Source organism: Leuciscus leuciscus (genome assembly GCF_965113295.1).
Source record: "Leuciscus leuciscus genome assembly, chromosome: 6".
NCBI lineage: Eukaryota > Metazoa > Chordata > Actinopteri > Cypriniformes > Leuciscidae > Leuciscus > Leuciscus leuciscus.
Window position 1 is genome coordinate 39,470,352 of NC_138730.1, and position 22,840 is coordinate 39,493,191.

Genomic DNA, 22,840 nt, shown 5'->3' on the forward strand with positions numbered 1-22,840 from the left:
GTTTATGTCTGAGGGTGTTATCAGTGACACATCCCCTTGAACTCCCGAGGTCATGGCACAAGAAAGTTTCGAGATTTGGACCAATCAGAAGGCTTTCCCAGATCTTTGGACCCTCCCTCCTTGACCAATCACAGTCCTCGATGGGTAGAAGGAGCCAACAACTCAACAACTGATAAAATGTTTCGCCACTGATCACCATTTCAATTCACAACAACAAGTGTGTCAACAACAACGGAACTGAAGCTCTGAGAATTGTATCTTCCAAACCGCTTTGAGAAAACCTGGATATCCGTGATTAACTTCAGAGGATTGACAGCGACGTTTTGACTTTTGAAGTTGACTTTTCGTTTTTAACTGAAGACTAGCTGTACTTCAACAGTCCACTGACACTTGACGATAAGTGCTTCTCCTTTGGATAAATCCCCTTCTTCTATCAAGTGCTCGTGAACCCGTTTATTTCCGCGCAGAGGAGATATGACCGCATTAGCGGGGGGCATTTCCAGGATGATGCGCCCCACGCCACCCCAAAACTACCCGAGAGGAGGCTATTCCTTGGAGGGTAAGGTGTTAGCTATACTACACAGCCTGGGCTTAGATGCATTCACAGACTTGATTCTTCATAAAGCAGATTTGATCTGATGCACTTCAATGTTCTGATTGGAGAAAGAAAAGGGACATTATAGACCTTAATATTGGAAATTACAGTGTAAAAATTTCAACTCACTAACATTGAAAACTTGGGTCTAATTCTTTTGTGGTGTCAAGGTTACAAAATTGTAGTTTTTCAACCACGTTCAAGCTGCAACAAAACAAAGAACAAACAACATAATAGCGAACATTTTGTACAGTGATATAAATTTAGTAGAGTAATGAAATGAAATGTATTTAATAGCCTACTTAGCTACCATGTTCTATAAAAACTTTGGGTTACACTTTATTTTAAGGTGTCTTTGTTACACTGTAATAATACATTTAAGTACTGAGTAATATTAAGTAACATGTACTTACTATAGGGTTAGGGTTTGGTTGAGGGTTAGTTGCTTGTAAATATGCATAATTTATAGTTATTACTATAGTAATTACATGTTACATATGTAACAATGACACTAAAATTAGTGTTTCCAAACTTTGTTTTAGCCTATATAAAATATTATATATATATATATATATATATATATATATATATATATATATAAACTTTACAGGTTTTATATAGCTACTTTTTAAATACTTTAAGTGTAGTAGCATTTGCTAATTATTGTTATTCTTTTTTTTTGTCAGATGGCCAACAATTTTTTTTTTTTTTAGTTGTAGTATTTATAAATAATTAGCATTTGTTATTAGTATTACGCAATTAGTTTTATTGTTGTTGTGTAGTTGTTTTGGAGGCTCGCTGATCATAGGAAAGAACTTACCGCTGTCATGCTGAATATATTTTGACTTTTAGCACAAGGAAATGGTTGAATACAGTGTCAGTCACTGACTTTTCCTCCTCTTGCTGCAGTCTCCACGCCGTTAGGTCAGGGCCGCGTGAACCAGCTCGGTGGAGTCTTCATAAACGGACGGCCTCTGCCCAATCACATCCGCCACAAGATAGTAGAGATGGCCCATCACGGGATACGACCGTGCGTCATCTCCCGACAGCTGCGCGTCTCGCACGGATGTGTGTCCAAAATTTTATGCAGGTACCAGGAGACCGGATCCATTCGGCCCGGTGCTATTGGTGGCAGTAAACCCAAGGTAGGACATATGTATAGGGCTGCATTGTATTATTGACTTTATTATACAGTTTGTATCAGTTTTACATTTAACTTTGGAGTTTTGCAAATAAAGAGTTTTGATTGACTTCAGAACTACCAAATGTTTGGTATTTTTATGGTTGTGCCCATAGTTGTTTTTTTTCAGTAGACAGAATAAAGGCTAATATTTTTAATGGTTCCCACCTATAGGTTCAGCAACAAATAAGTCATTTTGTATGGTTCTAATTAGCCAAAAATGTCTTTATATCAGTTAATTTGTCTGTGAGTCTTTTGAAGCACCAGTGCATTGATTTTTTCTTTAAAGAATTAGAAAATAAAAAGGTATTCCATGGCATGAGTTTGTCAAACTAATTGTTTAAGTGCAATGCGAATTTACTGTAAATTGTTTTACAACCCACAATATATTTTCCCCTCGTTTAATGACTGCCAAACAATGAAATAAACATTATATTATGTTATGAACTTCAAAAAACTAAATACAAACCGATTATTTTACCCATACATCCTTGTTCTAATTGTTGCTAGATATTTTAAAAGTGTTTTAGAAAACTATATAAGGATATAACAATTTAATAAATTATCGTGTTACCTTTGTAATAAAAGCAGAGCACAACTCCCGATGTGGAAAAGAAAATCGAAGAATACAAGAGAGAGAATCCAGGGATGTTCAGCTGGGAGATTCGGGATAAACTTCTGAAAGATGGAATCTGCGACCGAAATAACGTGCCCTCAGGTACTGAACTTTATCTGGCAATCTCTGCAGTTTAGTTCATGTTTTTAAGATATTGTTTTACCACACCTGTTGCTTAAAAAAAACAAAAAAAAAACACGTGTGACTTTAAAACAGCCCTAATCTTATATATTAAGATTTAAATGCCTCGTGTTAAGGATTTAAATGTTATACTAGCGCATTTTCAGGCGTTTAAACATTCAACAAGTGCAATTGTGTGATGTGATTTCATGAAGCTTTCCATGTCTCTCCGCAGTGAGTTCCATCAGCCGCATGCTGCGCTGTAAATTTGGTGGAAACGGAGATGAAGATGAGGATGATGATGAAGTGGAAAAAAGGGAGATCGAGGAAAACGAAAGACGAGCCAAACACAGCATCGACGGGATTCTCGGCGACAGATGTAAGTTCTGACGAGTTTTATTTTTTTCCTTGCGGATTTGAGATAAGCACAATGCGTTTAGTTTTATTACAGCCTTTAACATCTTTTACTTAATACCAACAACAACAATAATAATAATACTAATAATAACAATACAATCATGCATATTATTATTATTATTATTAGATGCTAATATACATATTTTCTGTTAAGACAGTAGCCTATTTAAAAAGAAAAGAAAGCGGAGGGGTTTGGAAGTGCGTGAATGTCATAAGCACATTAAGGTTGTTTTTTATGGATTTATTTTTCCCCGAATGAATATCGCTTTTAATGTTTCAGTTTGAATCTTTTGGCACCAAAATGCAGTAGGCTAGGCCTATATTTTTAACGTTTTTTGTTGTTGTTGTTGTCTTTCCTTAAACTCATTGAAACTGAATTGAGGAGCATCGGAGATTAACCTCCTAAAACGAGACGTTCCTGGAGTGAAACTGGCCGAATCAGTAAATCAAACATTTGTCCAAGAATAGCGTTCACTAAAAGACGCTCCTGCGGTGCACAATCGGACACTTGAGGATGAACTTGGGAAACAAAAGCGAAAGAGTCCATGAGACTCACGCTTCAGTTTCCCCAGGACAAAGCTCGGCCTAGCAGTAGCTTGGTCCTGACAAAAGACTCCAAGCTTTTCAAAATTTGGAAAGAAAGGAAGAAAAAACGGTCCAACAAAAGGTGCAGAGAGGACATTATGGACGGGCAATGAGAGATGAATTATTCACGAATGACCGTAGTCCCGACTCAGAAGTGTTTTAGACTTCGAGGCCTGAATAATGTGTCCATTTCTAGCTAGATCATGTCTTGGAACTTTCTCTTTCACCCTAAAAAACGACGTCAATAACATTAAGAGGTTATGCTTAATTTTTAGGATGTTTTAATATTTACCTACATTTAAGCATAAACTTAACACTTGTTGATCAGCATGTAGGTAGGCTAAGAATTTTAAGATCGAGGCCATTAAAAATAACGTTTCACATTTAAATACTTGGATTTAAATGTAATTCCTTGTTCGATTGTTTAAATTAAAAGTGATTAATAGGCTTAATAAAAATAATTTTTTTTTTACATAATATAGCCTATTTTTTTTTAAAACAAGTAAATAATAGGCTATTGAAAGTTTGATCATCTGGCCCCCATGATGAACTTTCCCAAGGATGTCAAAACAAATATAGGTTGATGTCTGAAATTGATTCTTTTTGCATATGCTGTTTAACAATCGTTTCAGTAACCATAAAATCAAAATTACGAGTTCACATAAGGTAGGCCTATTCATATCAGTTCGCCGCTCTACGCTTTCCTGTATCAAACGGTATATCGACAAATCAGAAGTGGCCTACTCTCAGATCATTTGTTAAAAATGCACACATCACATATATCATTAAACAAAAAAAAAATGTTGTGCTTAAAATGTTGCTTGTTTAAAATGCTTTACTGATAGTTGATTGCTAACATTAGTTTGGGATACACGATAACGCCGCGAAAATCGCTGAAAAGTTCGAATAGATATAGTAATTCGTTAGATATGCCTAATTAGCGAATTTAAACTGCACTTTTTTCATTGAATCTTAATTAGTAACTCAAACATTATCATAAAAACGTTTTTGTGCTTCAAATTTTGCTTGTTTAAAATCCTTTACTCCTAGGCCTAGTTCACAGTTCCCACGGCTAACATTGCTAAGTGTTGCGAGACACAATAACGAAAATCGCTGAAAAATTCGCACAGATAGTAATTCATTAAATAGGCTTAATTAGCCAATCAAACTGCATTTTTTTCATGGAAATTTAATTAGTGACACTCAAATGTCAAAACAACGTATCAGAATATCATAAAAATCTTTAACATTCACACAGGCGATAGCCTCGAGGCAAAACCCATTTCCCCAGTTGAAGAAGAAATTGTATGTATTAACTTGGAAATTGATACAGGCAGCGCGTTTTTCTAACCCCCACAGGCCTGAAATTCTTGCGCAGTGGAGTTTGTTCTAGATGTCAAGTGGAGAGAGAAACTGAGCTCTGTGCGCGCTATAGCCGGATTCACCCCGCGTCATGGGCCGCGCTACAATTGGCGCACATTATACTCAGTCATTGCAATGAAAACCTTTTCTAGTAGATTAAATCGAGCCCTTTATTCCTCCCCACTTTCATCTCAGGACAAAAACCCGCCCCCTTCCTCTCCGCCCGGGGCGCGCATTCATTCCTCACTGGCCTTTCCCTTCTCTCTTTTCCAGCACCGCCATCACGAATACAGATCAGTTGGTAATTAGTTTAACAAACGACTGTCGATATGTTGTTGTTGTTTGGAGATTGATGATTGATATGAACTTTTGAAACGCACAACTTTGCTAATGCACTGTTAAAAACCTTGCTGCGTTAAGAAAAACTAGTGAAGTAAACTCAAAGTTGTTTTAGTCATTAGTTCAACTCCAAATTGTTATTGTATTGTATCTTGACTAACTTTAGATTGTGCATTGCCTCAGTTGATATAGGCATTTTATTTTGCTTTTTAAACGTTGAAATGTGTATATTAAACAACATGCACTGTTCATTTGACCTGCTTTATTGTTTCAGTGACTTAATCCAGTTAAACAAACTTCTACAAAAAAAAAAAAAAGTGCTCTCAGGTATATGGAGTGTTTTTTAATCAGATATGAGAAATGTTGCTGATTTGATAAGAGTTTGTTGCCAGCTCCCAACAGGCATTTTTAAGTATGAATGTGATTGTTACAGTATGTTTTGCTGTTTGCAGACTCTTTCCGTATGTTTAATTACACTTAATCCAACCACTCTGAATTTATTTGTGATGTACTTGCCAGAAATGATTGTGATAAGTCAAAACATAGAACTTTTTTTTTTTAACAATGTAGCAGAGCTAGTTTTCATGAAACTTTTTAGGGCTAAAGCTTTAGAAGCTTTTTGTGTTGTATTTGCATGCATTTAAACCTGGACTTGCAACACAGTTAGTTAGATGTCTATATCTGCATTGGAAAAAAGAAAGAAAGAAAGAAAGAACAAAACAGTGAATGAAAGAAAGGAAGCGCAAGGGGAAAGGAGAAAGGAAAACAGCCTTTTCAAAGCCCCGTTAATGTTTTTGTTTTCCTAGAAGGATCAATCACCTCTGGCTTTTATTCACATGTAGATGTGTCTACATCATAAAACTCAATGAGTCCTGATCTCCATTGACACACTGTAAACTTCTCCTCTCTCCATTCACTCTCGTCCGTTTGTTTGCAGTGGGCTGATTCTGCGCTGGCTGTATTTCACTCTCTCCTCCCTGCTTGTGGGAGTTGTTGTTTTTTCCTATTCGGTACTCAGTTAAAATCTCAAAAGGGTGTTTTCAGAATCAAGAGGGTGTTCTCTAGCCAAATATTGATTAAGTACATGTTTGCTGAGTCTATAGTTGTCGGGTAAGAGGGGTGTGTTGGATCTGGGCCCCTGCTCCTTCAAAACCTATTGTTGGGCCCCTTAAAGGCTTGAGATCAAAGCAAAGTCCCCTTCAGATTTATTTGTCTGGGAAAAGGCAGAGTAGAGGACCATTGCTTACTAATACATGGATTGAGCATACGCTTTAAAATATGTTTCTTGAAAGTTGTTTGATCAGGAGGCTCAGAGCAAACATTTAGATTTTTTTATCCTGTAATAATTTGTGATTTTTAAATTATTTAACATTCTTTACACTTTTTTTAATGTTGAAATAAGTCTCTTATGCTCAGCATGTCTGCTTTTATTTGATAAAAAATTCAGTAAAAACAGAAATATTATTACAATTTTAAATAACTTTTTTCTATTTAATTATATTTTAAAATGTAATTTATTCCTGTGATGCAAAGCTGCATTTTCAGCATCTTTACTCTAGTCTTAAGTCACATGATCATTTAGAAATGATTCTATTTATATAAAAAAAATATAAAAAAAAAATATATATATATATATATAGAGAGAGAGAGAGAGAGGGAGAAAAAAAATCATGTTTTTCATAAGTTGGATTTCCACCCTTAAAATTATTGGATCAGTCTGGCCTCCTCTCTTGTTTAGGTTAAAAATATTATAATGACTTCAGTTAACAAAATGAAAGCTAATACGTTCAAGACAGTTTTTAAGAACGTCAAGGGACGGTTCTAGTGCCTGGCGTCATAAGTTAATCGATAAAACTTCTCCCACAATGCTGTGTTTGCCTGAGCACATCCCCTCCTTTTTCCTATACCATTAACTTTGGGAAAACTGACAATCCTCGAGCCTCATTTAGCTAATTAAAAGTAACTAAAGTCATCAAAGAGCCACGGCCCCTCTCTCACAGATTCTCATTCACGGCAGGCGAAAAAGAAAACTCAGAAATACAAACAGTCAAAGGGATCAAGTTTTTTTGAAAGGGAGTCCCGTGGAGGCCAATTGAATGAGCTTAGTGCTTTCAGACGTGCCATGGTGAACGCAGTCAACATGTAATAATTAGTTTCATTGAGCTGCATTCCAACAATCTGCTGCTTTTCTCCTGGGCTCATTGTCTCCCAGCAGGCCAATAGCCAGGAGGACAGAGAGAATCAAGCAATGACAACACATGAAAGATTCAGCTGCCTTTGTCCCAGAAAGCAAGGAGGACTTTGTTTGTGTAAATAAAATAGGGCTTTTGCCTGCTTTGCTGACTGGATACTTGCTCAATAGAAAAGGGGGGAGATCGAGGAGGGAGAGCAAAAGATGCACGGCAAAAAAAGACAGCTGTGTCACACAATAACAAACAGATATTTTTGGGCCGATTTCTTTTTTTCGCAGCCACAATTGTACTCGGAGCTGTAAAGCCAGATGTATTTGTCCAAAACTGGACCACAGATGGGCAACTATAGCCATATCTAGCTCGTTGGGGTCTAATTTTATACATTCTTTTGAGATCTGCCTCTTCGATCAATAAACAAGGGTTCTTCTCTCTCTGCTGGAATGTTCCTCAGTCATGATTCCGGGGCCCTGCGGGAATGGAGATGAGCAATCATCTGCCTTTTATTCAGCAGTTCCTTGAAACCTAACAAGCTTCGCCCTTCTCTCTCCGAGTTCATCGAGGTTACGGATCGCAAAGTTATCCGAACATCAATCGAGGTTTTTAGGCGGCAATAAAGATTAAACGTCTTTTGACCGAGAGACAATGTGTAGAGTCGTTGTTGTCCCATTCGCACGTTTGCGTGGCGTTCTCAGAAACGACGTAGACCGTGCATCATTTCCACATGATGTCATTCCATTTGATTTCAAAGTGGCACGCAAAGGAAGAAAACATGCATGCACGCGGTCGCACCAAGCTTATCTCCAAGTGAATGCTGCCTGTATGCTTCATTAGGTCCGCTTTATACGCTGGCACCAGCATTGTGATCCTCAAATATTAATTCAAAGAACAATTAATGAATGCGAAGCATCTTTGAAGTGGGGGTGCGGGGTCAAACCCGGACCAGCCCCTAGCGACTGATGGACTCCTCTTCCACTCCTCTCTTCTCAAAGACGGTTTGAAGTGTCCAAAAGAAAAAGTGAGCAATAGAAGGTCAATGAGAATAGGGGCTCCTCGCCGAATAGAGCGCTCTGTTTTCTTGCAAGTGTTTGTGTGAGTGAAACTCTGGCAAAGGAGCGATGAAAAGGAGGAGAAAGGAGAGGTCGAGGGTTTCAGGGGCCTTGCCATAAAGACTCACAATGAGGCAGTTAATTGAGAAGAGCTAGACGCCGTTGTCAATCACTTAACTTGAGGAAATTCACTACTTAACTGCCAAGTGCTGCTGGTGAGAGAGGGAGAGACCCGGAGAGAGAGGGAATCTTTTAGAGATGACGGCAGAATCACGTTAAGATGGCTAAAAGCTTGAATGAGCGGAGTTTTCTCGTTGTTCTGGAAGGTTTAGTGGCTGCATGAAGCTCCAGCCTTATGACTTCAAGCTTCTACAGTGGACCATTGTTAGCTGACTTTATTTACTCTATGTAACTTAGACGAGCAGAAATCATCGTTTCCAACTCAAACGTGCAATTTCTGATTTGTTTCAGACAGAATTCATTTGGTTTTGGAGAATTTACAGAAGACTGTCAATTGAAACTTCAAACATGTTCCAACTGTTGTTTTTGCCTGTTTACATCATTTTAAAAAGTGAGTTTAATGAGTACAATTTTCAGGGGAAACGCTGTCATTTTACAAAACCAAGTCTCAAATATGCTTTGTTTAGTGTTTCTTATGCATTACACGCTTTGTTGTGTAGGTTTTTGAACTTCATGTTTCATCATTGCATCATAGCCTTTGAACATTAACAATTACGATTCTTCAACGCTGTAAAAAAAATATTGTTGCAGTTACTTAACAACTTAAAATTTGTTGAGATAACTTAAATATCAACCTTACCTAAACCTAACTAAAGTTAACTAAACTTAATATTTTAAGTCAAGTACAAACACATACCTTTTTTTTTTAAGTTGAAACAACACATTATTTATTATTCAAATTTTTTATTTTTAAATTGTGATAAATAATCACAGCAATACTTTTTTTTTCTTTTTTTTTTTTTTACAGTGTTTCTAGGTTCAACAAATACCTGTATTCATATAAAGAATTAGGTTAAGTTCACTCAGTGGTATTTTGTTGGTGTAAAAACTTGATGTTGCATATATACATCGATTTGATATTTTAAATAGGTTCCTTTTGGCATTAGACTGTAAACCCCTTTTTGATTCTTTTTTAAAAAATGTGGTGCATATTAGCTGTTGTTTAAAGAAACACAAGACGTTTTACCTACTTAGTGTGGTTACCAAGTTCCTGCTGAATCCAAACGTTTGTGTGTATTTGAATCAGGGCCGCAGGGCATTGCATAGGACTTTCAGTCTCTTATTTGTACCCCAGAGAGGGTGAGATGTGGCTGGGCAGGGTCAAGGGGGAGTCCTGGGTCAGTGGCTGTGCAAACTCCCTCTCTGTTGGAAGTGCGGGTTAAGATAATGTGTTTGTTCAGTGTGACAGGTAACAGACACTCTATGATGGCCAATAAATGCTTTGAAACTAAAGAACACAAAGGAGAACTGATTTGCATTAAATGGTTGCATTATACTGTGTTTTGAATGTGCTATTTAGCATCTTTTTCCACAGAAAATTTTAATATATGATTCAGAAACAATGTAAAAAATCAAATTCTTAATCACTATATTTGTATTTATTTTTTTGTTGTTGCAAAAAACATCTAAATATCCCTAAAACAAGAGAAATGTTGCATAATATATCAGATTTTCAGAGCATTCTTGTTAAATAAAAATATATTTAGTCTTAAAAAAAATAAAAATAATATTTTAAATATAATTCATATAATTATTTTTAAATATTATATTAAAGATAAACAAAATATTTGTATTAAATTTTTATTTAATTTTTAAGCATAAATGATTCAATTAATTCTACAGTTTATTTCAAAATGTTTTAATGCTGTGTAATAAGTTTTAGTTCTTTTGTAGAAGTAGAAGTGAATATCAAAGATAATGTGTTTTGTATGTTGAGAGGTGCGGTCTACATTTTGCTCCACATGTGGATTGTATCTGCAGTGATGTTTTGTGTCATTTTGTCATATTAGCATTTGACCCACCTGTCCCAGTAATGGCTTACTCAATATGTGCATGTTTGGTACAAAAGCATGCATAAATATAACGTGATGTCAATGTAATGAGCGCGTATATTTAGGAGCATGTGGTGTGTGTTCCTGCGGTGCAGTCGCTGCGTGGGTGCTGCGTTTTGGCTTTGTCCCGTTGTTGGGAGCGATTCCATGCTGCAACAGGCACCTCTGTCCTGTTCTGACATCATAATGAGCAAAGCATGCTGGGAACCCAAAATGCCTCAGCATCCCACCTTTATGTTCCTTGTGTCCTTCTCTTAAATTGGACCTTAACGTATTTCTTTTTAATACACAGAACAACGATTTAAAAACTCACGGGCTTTTTTTAAACCATAATTCACTTTGTGTGATTATATATGAATTTATTTATTACATTAGCAATCAAAAGTTTTGGGTCAGTAAGGTTTTTTTTTTTTTTAAACAAAATGAATACTTTTACTCAGCAAGGATGCATTAGATTGAACAAAAAGAAAGTAATTAATAAATATTTCTATTTCAAATGAATGCTGTTCTTTTGACATTTCTATTCATCAAAGAATCCTGATAGAAAAAAAGAAATAATATTAGGGTTTTCACAAAGAACTTAAAATAATGTCTTTACCAGAAAATCGGCATATTAGAATGATTTCTGAAGGATCATGTGACACTGAAGACTGGAGTAATGATGCTGAAAATACAGCTTTGCATCACAGGAACAAATTACATTTTAAAATATAATACAATAGAAAACAGTTATTTTTAAATTGTAATAATATTTCAGTTTTTACTGAATTTTTTTATCAAATAAATACAGCCATGGTGAGCATATTTCAACATTAAAAAAAATCTTACTATCCCCAAACTTTTGAACAATAGTGCATATTGATAAATTGACATTATATAATGATGTAGTAAATAAATATCATATGAGCATTTCCAGGCCATTTTAAATTTATGTTTAATAACTTTTGGATCATGCATATTTTGCACCCATATAGGCAACAGGCAAACTCGACCCCTGATACCATAGTATTTTTAACAGTAAGCACAGTTAGTCATCCAGAAAGTAGGCCTATTTCAACACTGTAAAAAAAAATTACATCCCCAAGTCAAAAATTTCTAGTGACTGATAACATCTAAATTTTTCAATTAGTCTGACGTATTATTTCTCATCGAGTCAATGTTAACAGACTATTGCAACAAGAATTGCACTTGGGCCAATTTAAAAATTTAGATGTGACCAGTCACTAGAAAATTTTGACTTGGAGAGGTTAGACATTTTTTACAGTGAAGGATGATACTGTCCAAAAGTGTCCGATCTTGTTTTAGTCCACCTGCAAGGTTAAAAATGATCTTTCAAACGCGCTCTTCTCCTCTTTGTCTCTCTTCCTCCGTCTTCCTCTCTTTCTCTCTCGCTCGGTTTCTCTCGGGGCAGCTGCTGGGGTCGTGGCTCTTTAGCGAGTTGAGTGACTCCCTGCTCCTCCCTCTTAACAAAATGCCAACCCCAGATGGAGTCGTGATCGTTCCGTTAACCATTCTTCTCCCTACATCTGCTGGGATTCTATATACTCTTTAATTCACTCACCAGTGGCTGGCTGGGGCGCGGGCTGAAAGGGCCAGCACTCCTCCACGCTGCAAATAAATGCTTCATTTGTCTCTTCTCTCTTTTGTTTTGTTTGGGGAACACATGTCAGGAGCTCAATTACCCAACCATTTAACAGCCCCTGAGGAGGAGAAGACTCTCCCCTACCAGGAGCTATAAACTGCCCAGATGGTCGTCTGTGGACTCTGATGCTCTCGCTCCAACATCCCTGTGTTTACTTTCACTTTATCTCTTTGTTTTTGCGGCTTTGTTTGCGTGTCAAAGTGCGTGTAGCGTTAGAGTTGCCAACCTGACTTTCCTGTAGGAAAATCACAAAGGAGATCTTTTCCAAATCTCAATTTCTTCAGCAAATCGAGTCTGTTTCCTCTGAGGAAAACCACTCCAGTTATCTCACATGTTGCAGATAAGACCCTTAAAACGCCTCAGACTGCGCTCAGATATGATGTCAGGTTAAAAGAACTCAAATGTTTCTCCTCAGATTCTTCCAAGACTAAATTCGGATTCATTTTATTGTATGTTAATAATGAACACAGTTTTTGTGTTTTAAGAAACATTGGGAGAAGCATCTGAGACAAAGTTGATCATTAAAGGATAGTTCACCATCCCTCCTCCCCCCAAAAAAGGTCATCATTTACTCACCCTCAAGTTGTTCCAAACCTGTATGAGTTTCTTTCTTCTGTTGAACACAAAAGACGATATTTTAAAGAATGTCGGTAACCAGAGAGTTGACGGTAGCCATTGACTTCCATAGTATTTCTTTTCCCCTACTATGGAAGTTAATGGGATCCATCAACTGTTTGATTACCAACATTCTTCAAAATATCTTCTTTTGTGTTCAACAGAAGAAAGAAACTCATACAAGTTTGGAACAACTTGAGGGTAAAATTTTCATTTTTGGGTGAACTATCGCTTTAAATAGAAATTGTCATCATTTACTCATCCTCATTTTGTTTTAACTTTCTTTCTTCCGTGGAGCATAAAATAAGATATTTTGAGAAGTAAGTTTGATGACATGCTGAGCTATGAAATTAGCAACCTTCGAGCAATAGTTTTCCTCTGGGTTTTCAAATCCATCATTTTAAAGTCAGCAAACTCTCTTCGAGTTTTGCATAAAGCTGCGTTTGCTTTGCGTCATTTTGGCTTCTGTTTTGCAGTCTTCTCTTGTTTCTCTGTGATTATGCCTGGAATTCACCACATCCACTTTAACGTCCATCCAAATGCTACGGAGTTCATTCAGAGCACTCATTTCTCTCTCTCTCTCTCTCTCTCTCTCTCTCTCTCTCTCTCTCTCTCTCTCTCTCTCTCTCTCTCTCTCTCTCTCTCTCTCTCTCTCTCTCTCTCTCTCTATCTCTCTCTCTTTTCTCGAGTGCACTGATAAATGCTGTGTGTAGCTGGCAGGCTGCAGGTTTGTGGGGTTTGTCCTGTGTGTGAGAGGAATATAAATCTGATGTGTGAGCGAGAGGCACCATGTGCTGGTATCGTGAATTAACGCTCACTAAATAACAATAGACCTTCTGATGACTCTTCCTGTGGTTAGAAGCTCCAAAACTTCCACACATCCTCCAGCTAATGGGATATTTAAGCAATGACTGCAGAATTACTATTATATATAACTACTGTGAAGTTAAGCAGTCATTTTAATACGTTTTGATAATTTCAGACATATTAAAGTGTCTATAGGTGTAAAAATCTGACAAGTGCGATGTTTTGATTACAGAATTTTATTTTGAATGTAATTAGTAACCAAAATAATTTATTTGAATTAATACAATAAAACCCAATGTAATGTGTTCATTTTCTATATAAAAATAAAAATGTTGTCCTATTTACAGGAAAATTCCTCCATATCCAGATCATATCAACTCGTAGGTGTAGATTGTCCTTCCAGTTACACTTTATATTTGAAAATAATATAGTCATACCAAACGAAGCCAAACCAAATCATGACAAAAATTCCAAATTTTGTGACACATTGCATAATTTAGTTTTTCAAAGCAAATGTTTACTCCCCTAGTTCTTATGTATGTTGTTTCATAATTTAATTTGGTTGAATAATGTCTTTACTTTTACTTTACTTTTACTTTTAAGTGGTCCACAAGCTACCTGTCTTGCCTCCTCAGTCTTTTTCTCCTTTTCTTGGTGCATCATATCACTCATTGTAGCGAGACATTCAGTTGTCTGCTTTAATGGATTTTTTGCAGATGAAAGACAAAACCTCTGTCAAAAGTCAAAGAGATGCAGAGTAGATGAGCGTGAGAAGATAGATGGGCTGAGCTGTCGGTGGTGTATTGGGACAGGTATGCTGTGGGAAGTGGACACAGTGTGAGTTTCCTGTCCTGCTGAAATTCTGAAGGACAGTGACTGAATCTGTGAGTTTGTCAGTGTTGCCGAGATGTTTTCAAGTCATAAGACCCTTGATTTATTAAGAATTCAAACATTTTCAGTGCCATTTTCAGCAGCTTAACAAGTGTTTTCACACAATTACAGACTAATGGTATGTTTACGCAAGAAACAAGAAAAGTTTTTCCTTTGCGTCTTTCGCGTAGAGACGACAACATTGTCAAAAGGATCCCCGTTCACACGGATCCGCGAAACCGACTACAAACGCTGTATCATTCATGCCAGGCCAGTACGCGCCTATACACTGAACAAGTATAGACTGAACAAGCACGTGCATGAAGTCACTGTTTTCACAAATTCTCATTTTTGTAGTTTACAGGGAGACGATAACGCTATCTTTTACAGTAACGCTTGAACTTTGAAACCCGTTTTCAAAAGTTTGTGTATTTCAGGCCACCAAAACACTGTTGTCGTGTAAATGAACTGCCAAAATGTATAAAAAGTTTCCCTTTTTTAGTTGAAAATGGTGTGTAAACGGCGCCTAAGATGATTTGTTGACATACGCTACTCTCCATATGGGAAGCTTTTGGTATTTCTGTGAAAATTCGATGCATTTTTACTTTGTCATTTAAAAAAAAGTGTTGATATTTAAAGGTTGTTAAAATCCTGTTTCTTTTTAAAGGGGAATTATGGGAGAAATTTCTGTCTGTATTGATCTGATTCTCAGAGTAAATCTGGGGTAACACTTTATTTTACAGTGTCATTGTTACATTGTTACATGTAGTTACTATGGTAATAACTATAAATTACATGTAACTAACCATAAACTAAATTAAAACCTAATTCTAACCCTATAGAAAGTACATGTAGTTAATTAATATTACTCAGTACTTATATGTATACTTACAGTGTAACAAAGACACTTTCAAATAAAGTGTAACCAAATCTGGTTTATGATGTTAAATGAATCTCTAATCTGATCTATGGCTGTATGGCTGCTTTGCCGGTGAAGTTAAATATCCATGTAAAATCATGGAATGATAATTTTTTTTCCGAGAAGTGCCTGTTTAGCGTACGTCAGTGCTGTAAATGGACATGATGGACGAGACCGGGGCTGACAATCATCTTAAACTAGAATCGCTATTCCCACACACCCTCTCTAGTCACTAAACTAGTCCCCCAGGTGCCATTGAGCGATCAGCCCCCTCTTCTTCATCTTCTTTTTTTCTCCTTAACTCTCTCCATATCGCTCTTTCCCCGTCACCCCCCCGCCACCTCCACCTCCGTAACCCCCTGGCCGTGGAGGAGGAAGGGTTCGGGGGCGGCCCCCCGCTGTTCCCCTGCGGAGCCCCCATTGCCCTGCGTCCAGCCCTCATTGTGCCCACCTCCCCCCCCGCCCCCTGCCAGGCAGGTGACAGGGGCCTCAATGCTGCCCGGACCCAGCTCATGGAACCTACAGATGGAGCGTGGAAATCAGACTCCAAAGAGCTCAGTCACCATTCTCACTAAACAGGCCAACAAAAGACTGCCAAATAACTCCCCAAAAGAGATGGAGTGAGAGAGAGAGAGAGAGAGAGAGAGAGAGAGAGAGAGAGGGAAGCGCGCAAGAGAGAAAGAGCCACATGAAACAGTGTAATTTACAGATTACAGTCTATAGCGTTTGACTTTTTTTTGCTGCAGTAATGATAGAAACTCAAGAGAATTAGGTTTTATTTGATTTATTTACTTTTTATTTTGGGTTATTTTTTATTTTATATTACTTTATTTATTTGCAGCGTTTGACTTTTTGCAGCAGTAATATTAGAAACTCAAGGGAATTATGGGAAGACCGACTTGCTTATTCACCTATTATTTCATTTTATTTATTTAATTTTTAATTTTATGTTTGCAGTGGCAATAATAAAAATTCAAGAGAATTAAGGGATGTTTATTTTTTTGTTTTATTTTTTCAATTTTTCCCCAAATTATTTTTTTGTACTTTACTTTTTTGCAGCTGTAATGATAGAAACTCCAAGTAAATTGGAAGACAAAGAAAAAGAAACCGAAAACTGAGATGTTTTGCTTCTAAAGTGATTTGAAAGCTCTCTTGCTCTTTTTTTTCTTCTTCTCTTGCCCCTATAAACTTGATTTGATTTCTGGATGTTAGTTTTGGGAGAATAACATGTTTTTATGTGCTTTTTTAATTTGTGAGTCAGTTCTCTGAGGGCTTTCTGTATGAAGGATATGATGTATACCATGTCCTCAAAAACTGTCCGTTCATTCATTCCAGTCTACTGAAAATAGTCCAGACTTTTGGGAAAAATGGCATGAAAAAATAGACTTTTCACTAGTGTTAGAGGGTGGAAAAGTGGTAAAGGACAGCCATCCCTGTCTCTCTTTCCATTCCAATTCCTGTGAGATGCTGGAGAGATGCAGTAGCATTTCCTGTGTGGCTCCAGGGTGGAGACCGAAGGGTTTGCTTTGCGTGACTCTCACTAATCATTTTCAATTAAACCTTGAATTCTCTCTTCTCTTTCTTCTTCACTCCGAAGGAGAAATACACCTGTATATTTGTTGGGAAGTCCAGATGAGTTTTTGTTTGTGAAATAGAAGCATTACCTGGTATATTTATGGCATCTGCATTACTTTTTCCAACTAAAAAAGTCAAAAAGATTTGACATCTCTACTGTAAAAATGTAGTAGATGAGTTCACATAGATTACTAAAGGAAAATTCATGCGATTGACACATTGCGGATCCTACTTTTTGCATATCCTTTACTTTTTTGGTTATTATACTTGGTGAATGTGGACTCAAGCTTAATGAAAAGTAAGTTTAATGGACGTTTTTAATTGCAGTTTTAATTTTAGGGTCTGCGGATGCGGTGTGGCTTGGCGAAGTCTGGGCGTCTTTTTACGTTTTGTGTTTTCAACCATATGGGGGTGAAAATCGAAGAGAGAGCGAACAAGAGAAAGGAGATGGCTAGTGTCAGACGAAGCAGATGTGGCGTTGGCGAGTTCTGGACGGGGGCTTTCGAGGCGTATTACTGGACAATAGCTGGCTGTCACGCTAGTTTGAGGAGCCTAATCATTTGATAGGGCCCCCCTCCTCTGGGTACAGATTCCCCGAGCTTTAGTCCACTCACACTAACATTCTCTTCTGCTGAATTAGCTACGAAAGAACCTCTCACCCGGTCCAACTTCACCCCAAATAATACCTGCATATGAGCGAGTGATGTGTGACGTGTGTATTGGGTGAGAGTAAATCTTACAGATACTCGCCTTCAATATTAAGCAGGTGGAAACAAAATAACTCACAACAATATTGCAGTCAATTTATCTAGCCCCATGTAAAGTTTTTAAATATAAATGTTCAGATATTGGTTTGCAGGTGATTTATAGAATTGTCATGCTGTGAATTCTGTATGCTGTAACTTTTTTCCTTATGGTATCTTGTACATTCTTTACATTAAATGTGTATGTTTGTGTATTCAGGATGTAGAATTTGTTTAATTTAAATATTAGTGATCCCTTGTGCATCAAGACATGAACTACAACATAATTTCTAGAGTATTGCTGCTCAAGGACTAGCGGACTTGAAATTATATTTTATTTAATTACATTTTAATGTATATATTTACTTACTTTTTATTTTATTTTATATTTTATTTTATGTTATATATTATCTAATGTCTCCTTGAAAAAGTCAAGACTTAGGGGGAAATGGCTTTTATTTTATTTTATTTTATTTTATTTTATTTTATTTTATTTTATTTTATTTTATTTTATTTTATTTTATTTTATTTTATTTTATTTTATTTTATTTTATTTTATTTTATTTTATTTTATTTTTATTTTTTTTATTCCAAACCTATGACTTTCTTTATGCTGTGGAATACAAATATTTTGGTCACTCTTTTCTATATCATGAAACCCATTAAGGACTGGGGTATCATAAAAATGTATCATAAAAGAGTCTTTTTAGCTATATATTCCAACTCATTTGAAGCCATGCTTTGTACAAGGAACTGATCTAAATTCTAGACAATAACTTCTCATTTAAAAATGTGTGCTCTGCTGAAATAAATGAAAATCTCTCACAGCTGATAACAGAGTGCTGGTTTTATTCTTTATGTAATAATAATCTAATTTTAATGTTTACTTTGTAGCAAGCCACTCAGATGAGGGCTCAGACGTGGACTCAGAACCGGGTTTGCCACTAAAGAGGAAACAGCGGCGCAGTCGGACCACGTTTACGGCTGAGCAACTGGAGGAGCTGGAGAGAGCTTTCGAACGCACACATTACCCTGATATATACACCAGAGAAGAGCTCGCTCAGAGAGCCAAACTCACAGAGGCACGAGTACAGGTACATTCATGCACAGACTTGTAATATCCAACTCTTTTTCTTCCTGTAGAAGTTTTGTTAATGATGTGACCATAACATATTTGGCTCTTTTTTGTGTGTGCCGGTGATCACTCTACACACACTTTCTCGTAAGTTGCATTGCCGCTAAAAAAACGTTAATGTGGTTTACACTGGGAGACTAAATTTACCAGCATTTAGCCCTGCACCCCTGCCCCGAAGTCACATGACACACTCGCATAAACACAGGCTTCTTTGTGCCACGTCTGACCTCTTGTTTTTACCCTAGTATTCTGTCGCCCAAAACCCCCAAAACAGAATCTTTTAATAAACTCTATTATTAAGTCCTTCTAACCCAATTAAACTAGAACCCGTGACGTGATGTCATCGCTTTTTAATGAGCACAGATGTTTCGATTGAAATCAGACCAAACAAGCTTCGAGCTACTGAACACACAAAGAGTGCCTGTGTAAACTCAGATACATGACACACACAAACACATTCTTATAGGAATAACATGGTTGAATATCATATTCCTGAATAAGAAGGGGTGTTATAGGAAGTCCATGCTGAAATGTGTCATGTTTTAAGTTTAGTACCAGTTTGAGTATAAAAACAATCTTTCGAGTGTCTGAATGTTCAATATAAGTTTTTTTTTCTTCTTTTTTTTTCTGTCCTACAGGTTTGGTTCAGTAATCGAAGAGCTCGCTGGAGGAAGCAGGCAGGAGCCAATCAGCTGATGGCGTTTAATCACCTGATACCTGGTGGTTTCCCACCCTCTGCGATGTCGAGTCTTCAGCCCTATCAGCTGGCGGACAGCCCTTACCCTCCCTCATCTATCTCACAAGGTGAGAACTGTAAAGCATTGTAATACACTACTTGTCAAATGTTTGGGCAGTAAGAAAAAAATAAATGGTAACACTTTATTTTAGTGTCCTTGTTACATTATGTTACATGTACTTACCATAGTAATTACAGTAAATTATGCATAATTACATGTAACTAACCCTCAACCAAATCCTAATCCTACCCTAACCCAATAGTAAGTACAAGTAGTTGCTTAATCTTACTCAGTACTTAAATATATAATTACACTGTAACAATGACACCTTAAAATAAAGTGTAACCAAAAAAAATATATATATATTTTTATTCAGCAAGAATGCATGAACTTGAACAAAAGTGACAATAAAGACATTTACAATGTTACAAATGATTTCTATTTCAAATAAACAATGAAAAAAGAATCCTGACAAAAAATGCATCATGGTCTACACAAAAATATTGAAAATAACAAGAAATCTTGCCTGATCACCAAATCAGCATATTATAATGATTTCTGAAAGATCATGTGACTCTGAAGACTGGAGTAATGATGCTGAAAATTCAGTTTTACCATCACAGGAATAAATTACATTTTAAAATATTTTCAAATTGAAAACAAATATTACAACAATATTACAAAAACAATGTTTCTGTTTCAGCATATTTTTGATCAAATAAATGCAGCCTTGGTCAGCAGAAGAGACTTACAGAAATCTTACAGACCCCAAACTTTTTTTGAATGGAAGTGTACTTCATTTTTTAAACAATCATGTAAATGGTTAAATAGTAGCCCTATGGCACTTTCGAAACAGTTTCTGAAACTATTTTTGGTTCATTTAGTCCTTGGAAGCTCAAAGATATGAATTTGGATGGTATTTACATCAGCACAGCACCTTGATGTTTTTTTAAAGAAGCTGTGTCTGATTCTTTACAACAATTATCATTCAAAAAGTCCTAGTTTTTACAAAGATCAACTTTTAATAATAAAACGGTATATAACTTTAACAAAGATTTTTCATTAATATCTTCTTGCCTCTGTCTTCCCTTTTTCTCTTTCTCTTTCTCTCTCTCCCACCAGTGTCAGATCAGCCCAGCACTGTGCACAGGCCTCAGCCTCTTCCCCCCACCTCAGTGCATCAGTCTGGGCTTGGCAGCGGACCGGGGGCCCAGGAGGGGAGTTCGGCCTACTGCCTCTCCTCTGGACGTCATGGATTCTCTGGTTACTCGGATGGCTATGTGGCTGCGCCAGGCCATGCAAACCCAGTGAACCCCAACAGCCTCCCATCACAGGTCAGTATCATCTCATGTGACATATACGGTTCTGGATATATAGTATATGGCTGTATATATTGACCAGTTGCCAGAGGTTTCCACCACACAATCTTGTGTTATGGTTGGGACATTGTCGTTACTCAATTCTTTAGGCAATCATACAGGGTCATAAGGAACTCTTAAAGGTACAGTAACAAAATACAGCTGTTTAATTCAACGAGTCTTACTAGAAAGTGTTGACCGCTGGACTGTAGTCATTATCAAGGTTAGTACAGATACAGTTTGGGGTCAACATTTAAAAAAAAAAATTTGTAAGAAGCATCTTATAATCACTAAGGGTGCATTTATTTAATTAAAAACACAGTAATATTGTGAAATATTGTTACAATTTAAAATAACTGTTTCCTATTTTAATATGTTTTAAAATGTAATTTATTCCTGTGATGTCAAAGCTGAATTTTCAGCATCATTACTCCAGTCTTCAGTGTCACATGATCCTTCAGAAATCATTCTAATATGCTAATTTGGTGTTTAAGAAACATTAAATATTATTATTATTATCAATGTTGAAACCAGTTGGACTGCTTAATATTTCTTTAGAAACCGTGATACATTTTTACAGGATTCTTTGATGAATAGACAGTAACTTATATTTGAAATCTTCATTATAAACGTCTTTATGGTCACTTCACTTTAATCAATCTAATGCATCCTTGCTGAATAAAAGTATTGATTTCTTAAAAAAATTAAATAATAATAAAAATAATCTTTCTGACCCCAAACTTTTGAATAGTCCATACATGCTTTATTTATTGTGATGTTGCTTTCTGAAGGTCTCTGTTTTTACACCGAGCGGATTGGCAATGTGAGTGAATGTGAGAATGAAGGTGTGAGAAGGGGTAGGACATGACCGATAGGATGATGATGGAAACGAGAAGTGAAAGACAATTATTTGTGATTACACACTCATCAGCTGTTATCTGTCGGCTCGCCTGCTGCGCACAACGTGCTAACAACCAGAAAATGAGCTCCTAACTGCCTCAAAGCATCCGGTATTAGACAGGAGCGGCATTCTGGGTACTGTCCTCAAGCTCAAACCCCTCTGAGTGCTGCGTGATACAGATAAATAGAATGAGAGATATGGACAGAGAGAGAAAGAAATGGACACGGAAGAAGAATTAGTTTAGATAGAGAGCGGCCCTGAGGCTATGAAACAGAAGATGGTGTTGAGAATGAGGTTCTTTCTCAAAACACACACACATAAAAGAGACAAAAGCCTGAAAATGCCGGGAAGATTTATGGAAAACAAGCAACACTGCTGTCTAAACACATATCGCCATTGATCAGATATGATATGTCACAATAACGTTTTTGTTAAAGGGGTAGTTCACCCAAAAATAAAAATCCGGTCTTTATTTACTCACCCTCATGTTGTTTCAAACTTGAATGGCATTCTTTCTTCTAGAGAACATTTTGAGGAATAAAACAACAGCTCACTGTTTCCATGTCTCCAAAAAATAAAACACAAAAAAAGCACCATAAAATTATCATGAGTCCATACAACTTAAATTTGGGTGTGTTCCTCATAAGTCTATAATATTCATGGCTCCAGAAGACCACTTTTATGCTTTCACTTTTGAGACTTGACAGTCGCATGGAAAAATCTGCTTGACAATTTGACTTTTGCGTTTCATGGAAAAAATGGAATGACATGATGAGTAAATAATGACAGAATGTCAACATTTCGTATGAAAAGTTTGGAAATGCTTTACAATAAGGTTCCATTTGTTACCATGACCTAACAATGAAAAATACTTCTAAAGATTATATTATTGTTATGTTCATTTCAATCTTTACTATTACATTATTCAAATACAAATTGTATCTGTATCTCTTAATATTATTGGTTACACTTTATTTCAAGGTGTCATTGTTACAGTGTAATTAATGTACTTAC

The 22,840-nt window shown here is 36.5% G+C and overlaps 1 protein-coding gene across 1 annotated transcript in view; it reads left to right on the plus strand.

Annotated features, from left to right (window-relative positions):
* The first annotated feature begins 217 nt into the window (after window positions 1-217).
* pax3a (paired box 3a) overlaps window positions 218-22,840 on the plus strand; it is a 33,806-nt gene continuing 11,183 nt past the window's right edge. The window contains exons 1-7 of the mRNA XM_082172284.1: window positions 218-559; window positions 1,505-1,740; window positions 2,364-2,493; window positions 2,747-2,890; window positions 18,590-18,789; window positions 19,469-19,634; window positions 20,690-20,901. Coding sequence (XP_082028410.1) covers window positions 475-559; window positions 1,505-1,740; window positions 2,364-2,493; window positions 2,747-2,890; window positions 18,590-18,789; window positions 19,469-19,634; window positions 20,690-20,901 — 1,173 coding nt within the window. The 5' untranslated portion in view covers window positions 218-474. The remainder of the gene's footprint in view (window positions 560-1,504; window positions 1,741-2,363; window positions 2,494-2,746; window positions 2,891-18,589; window positions 18,790-19,468; window positions 19,635-20,689; window positions 20,902-22,840) is intronic.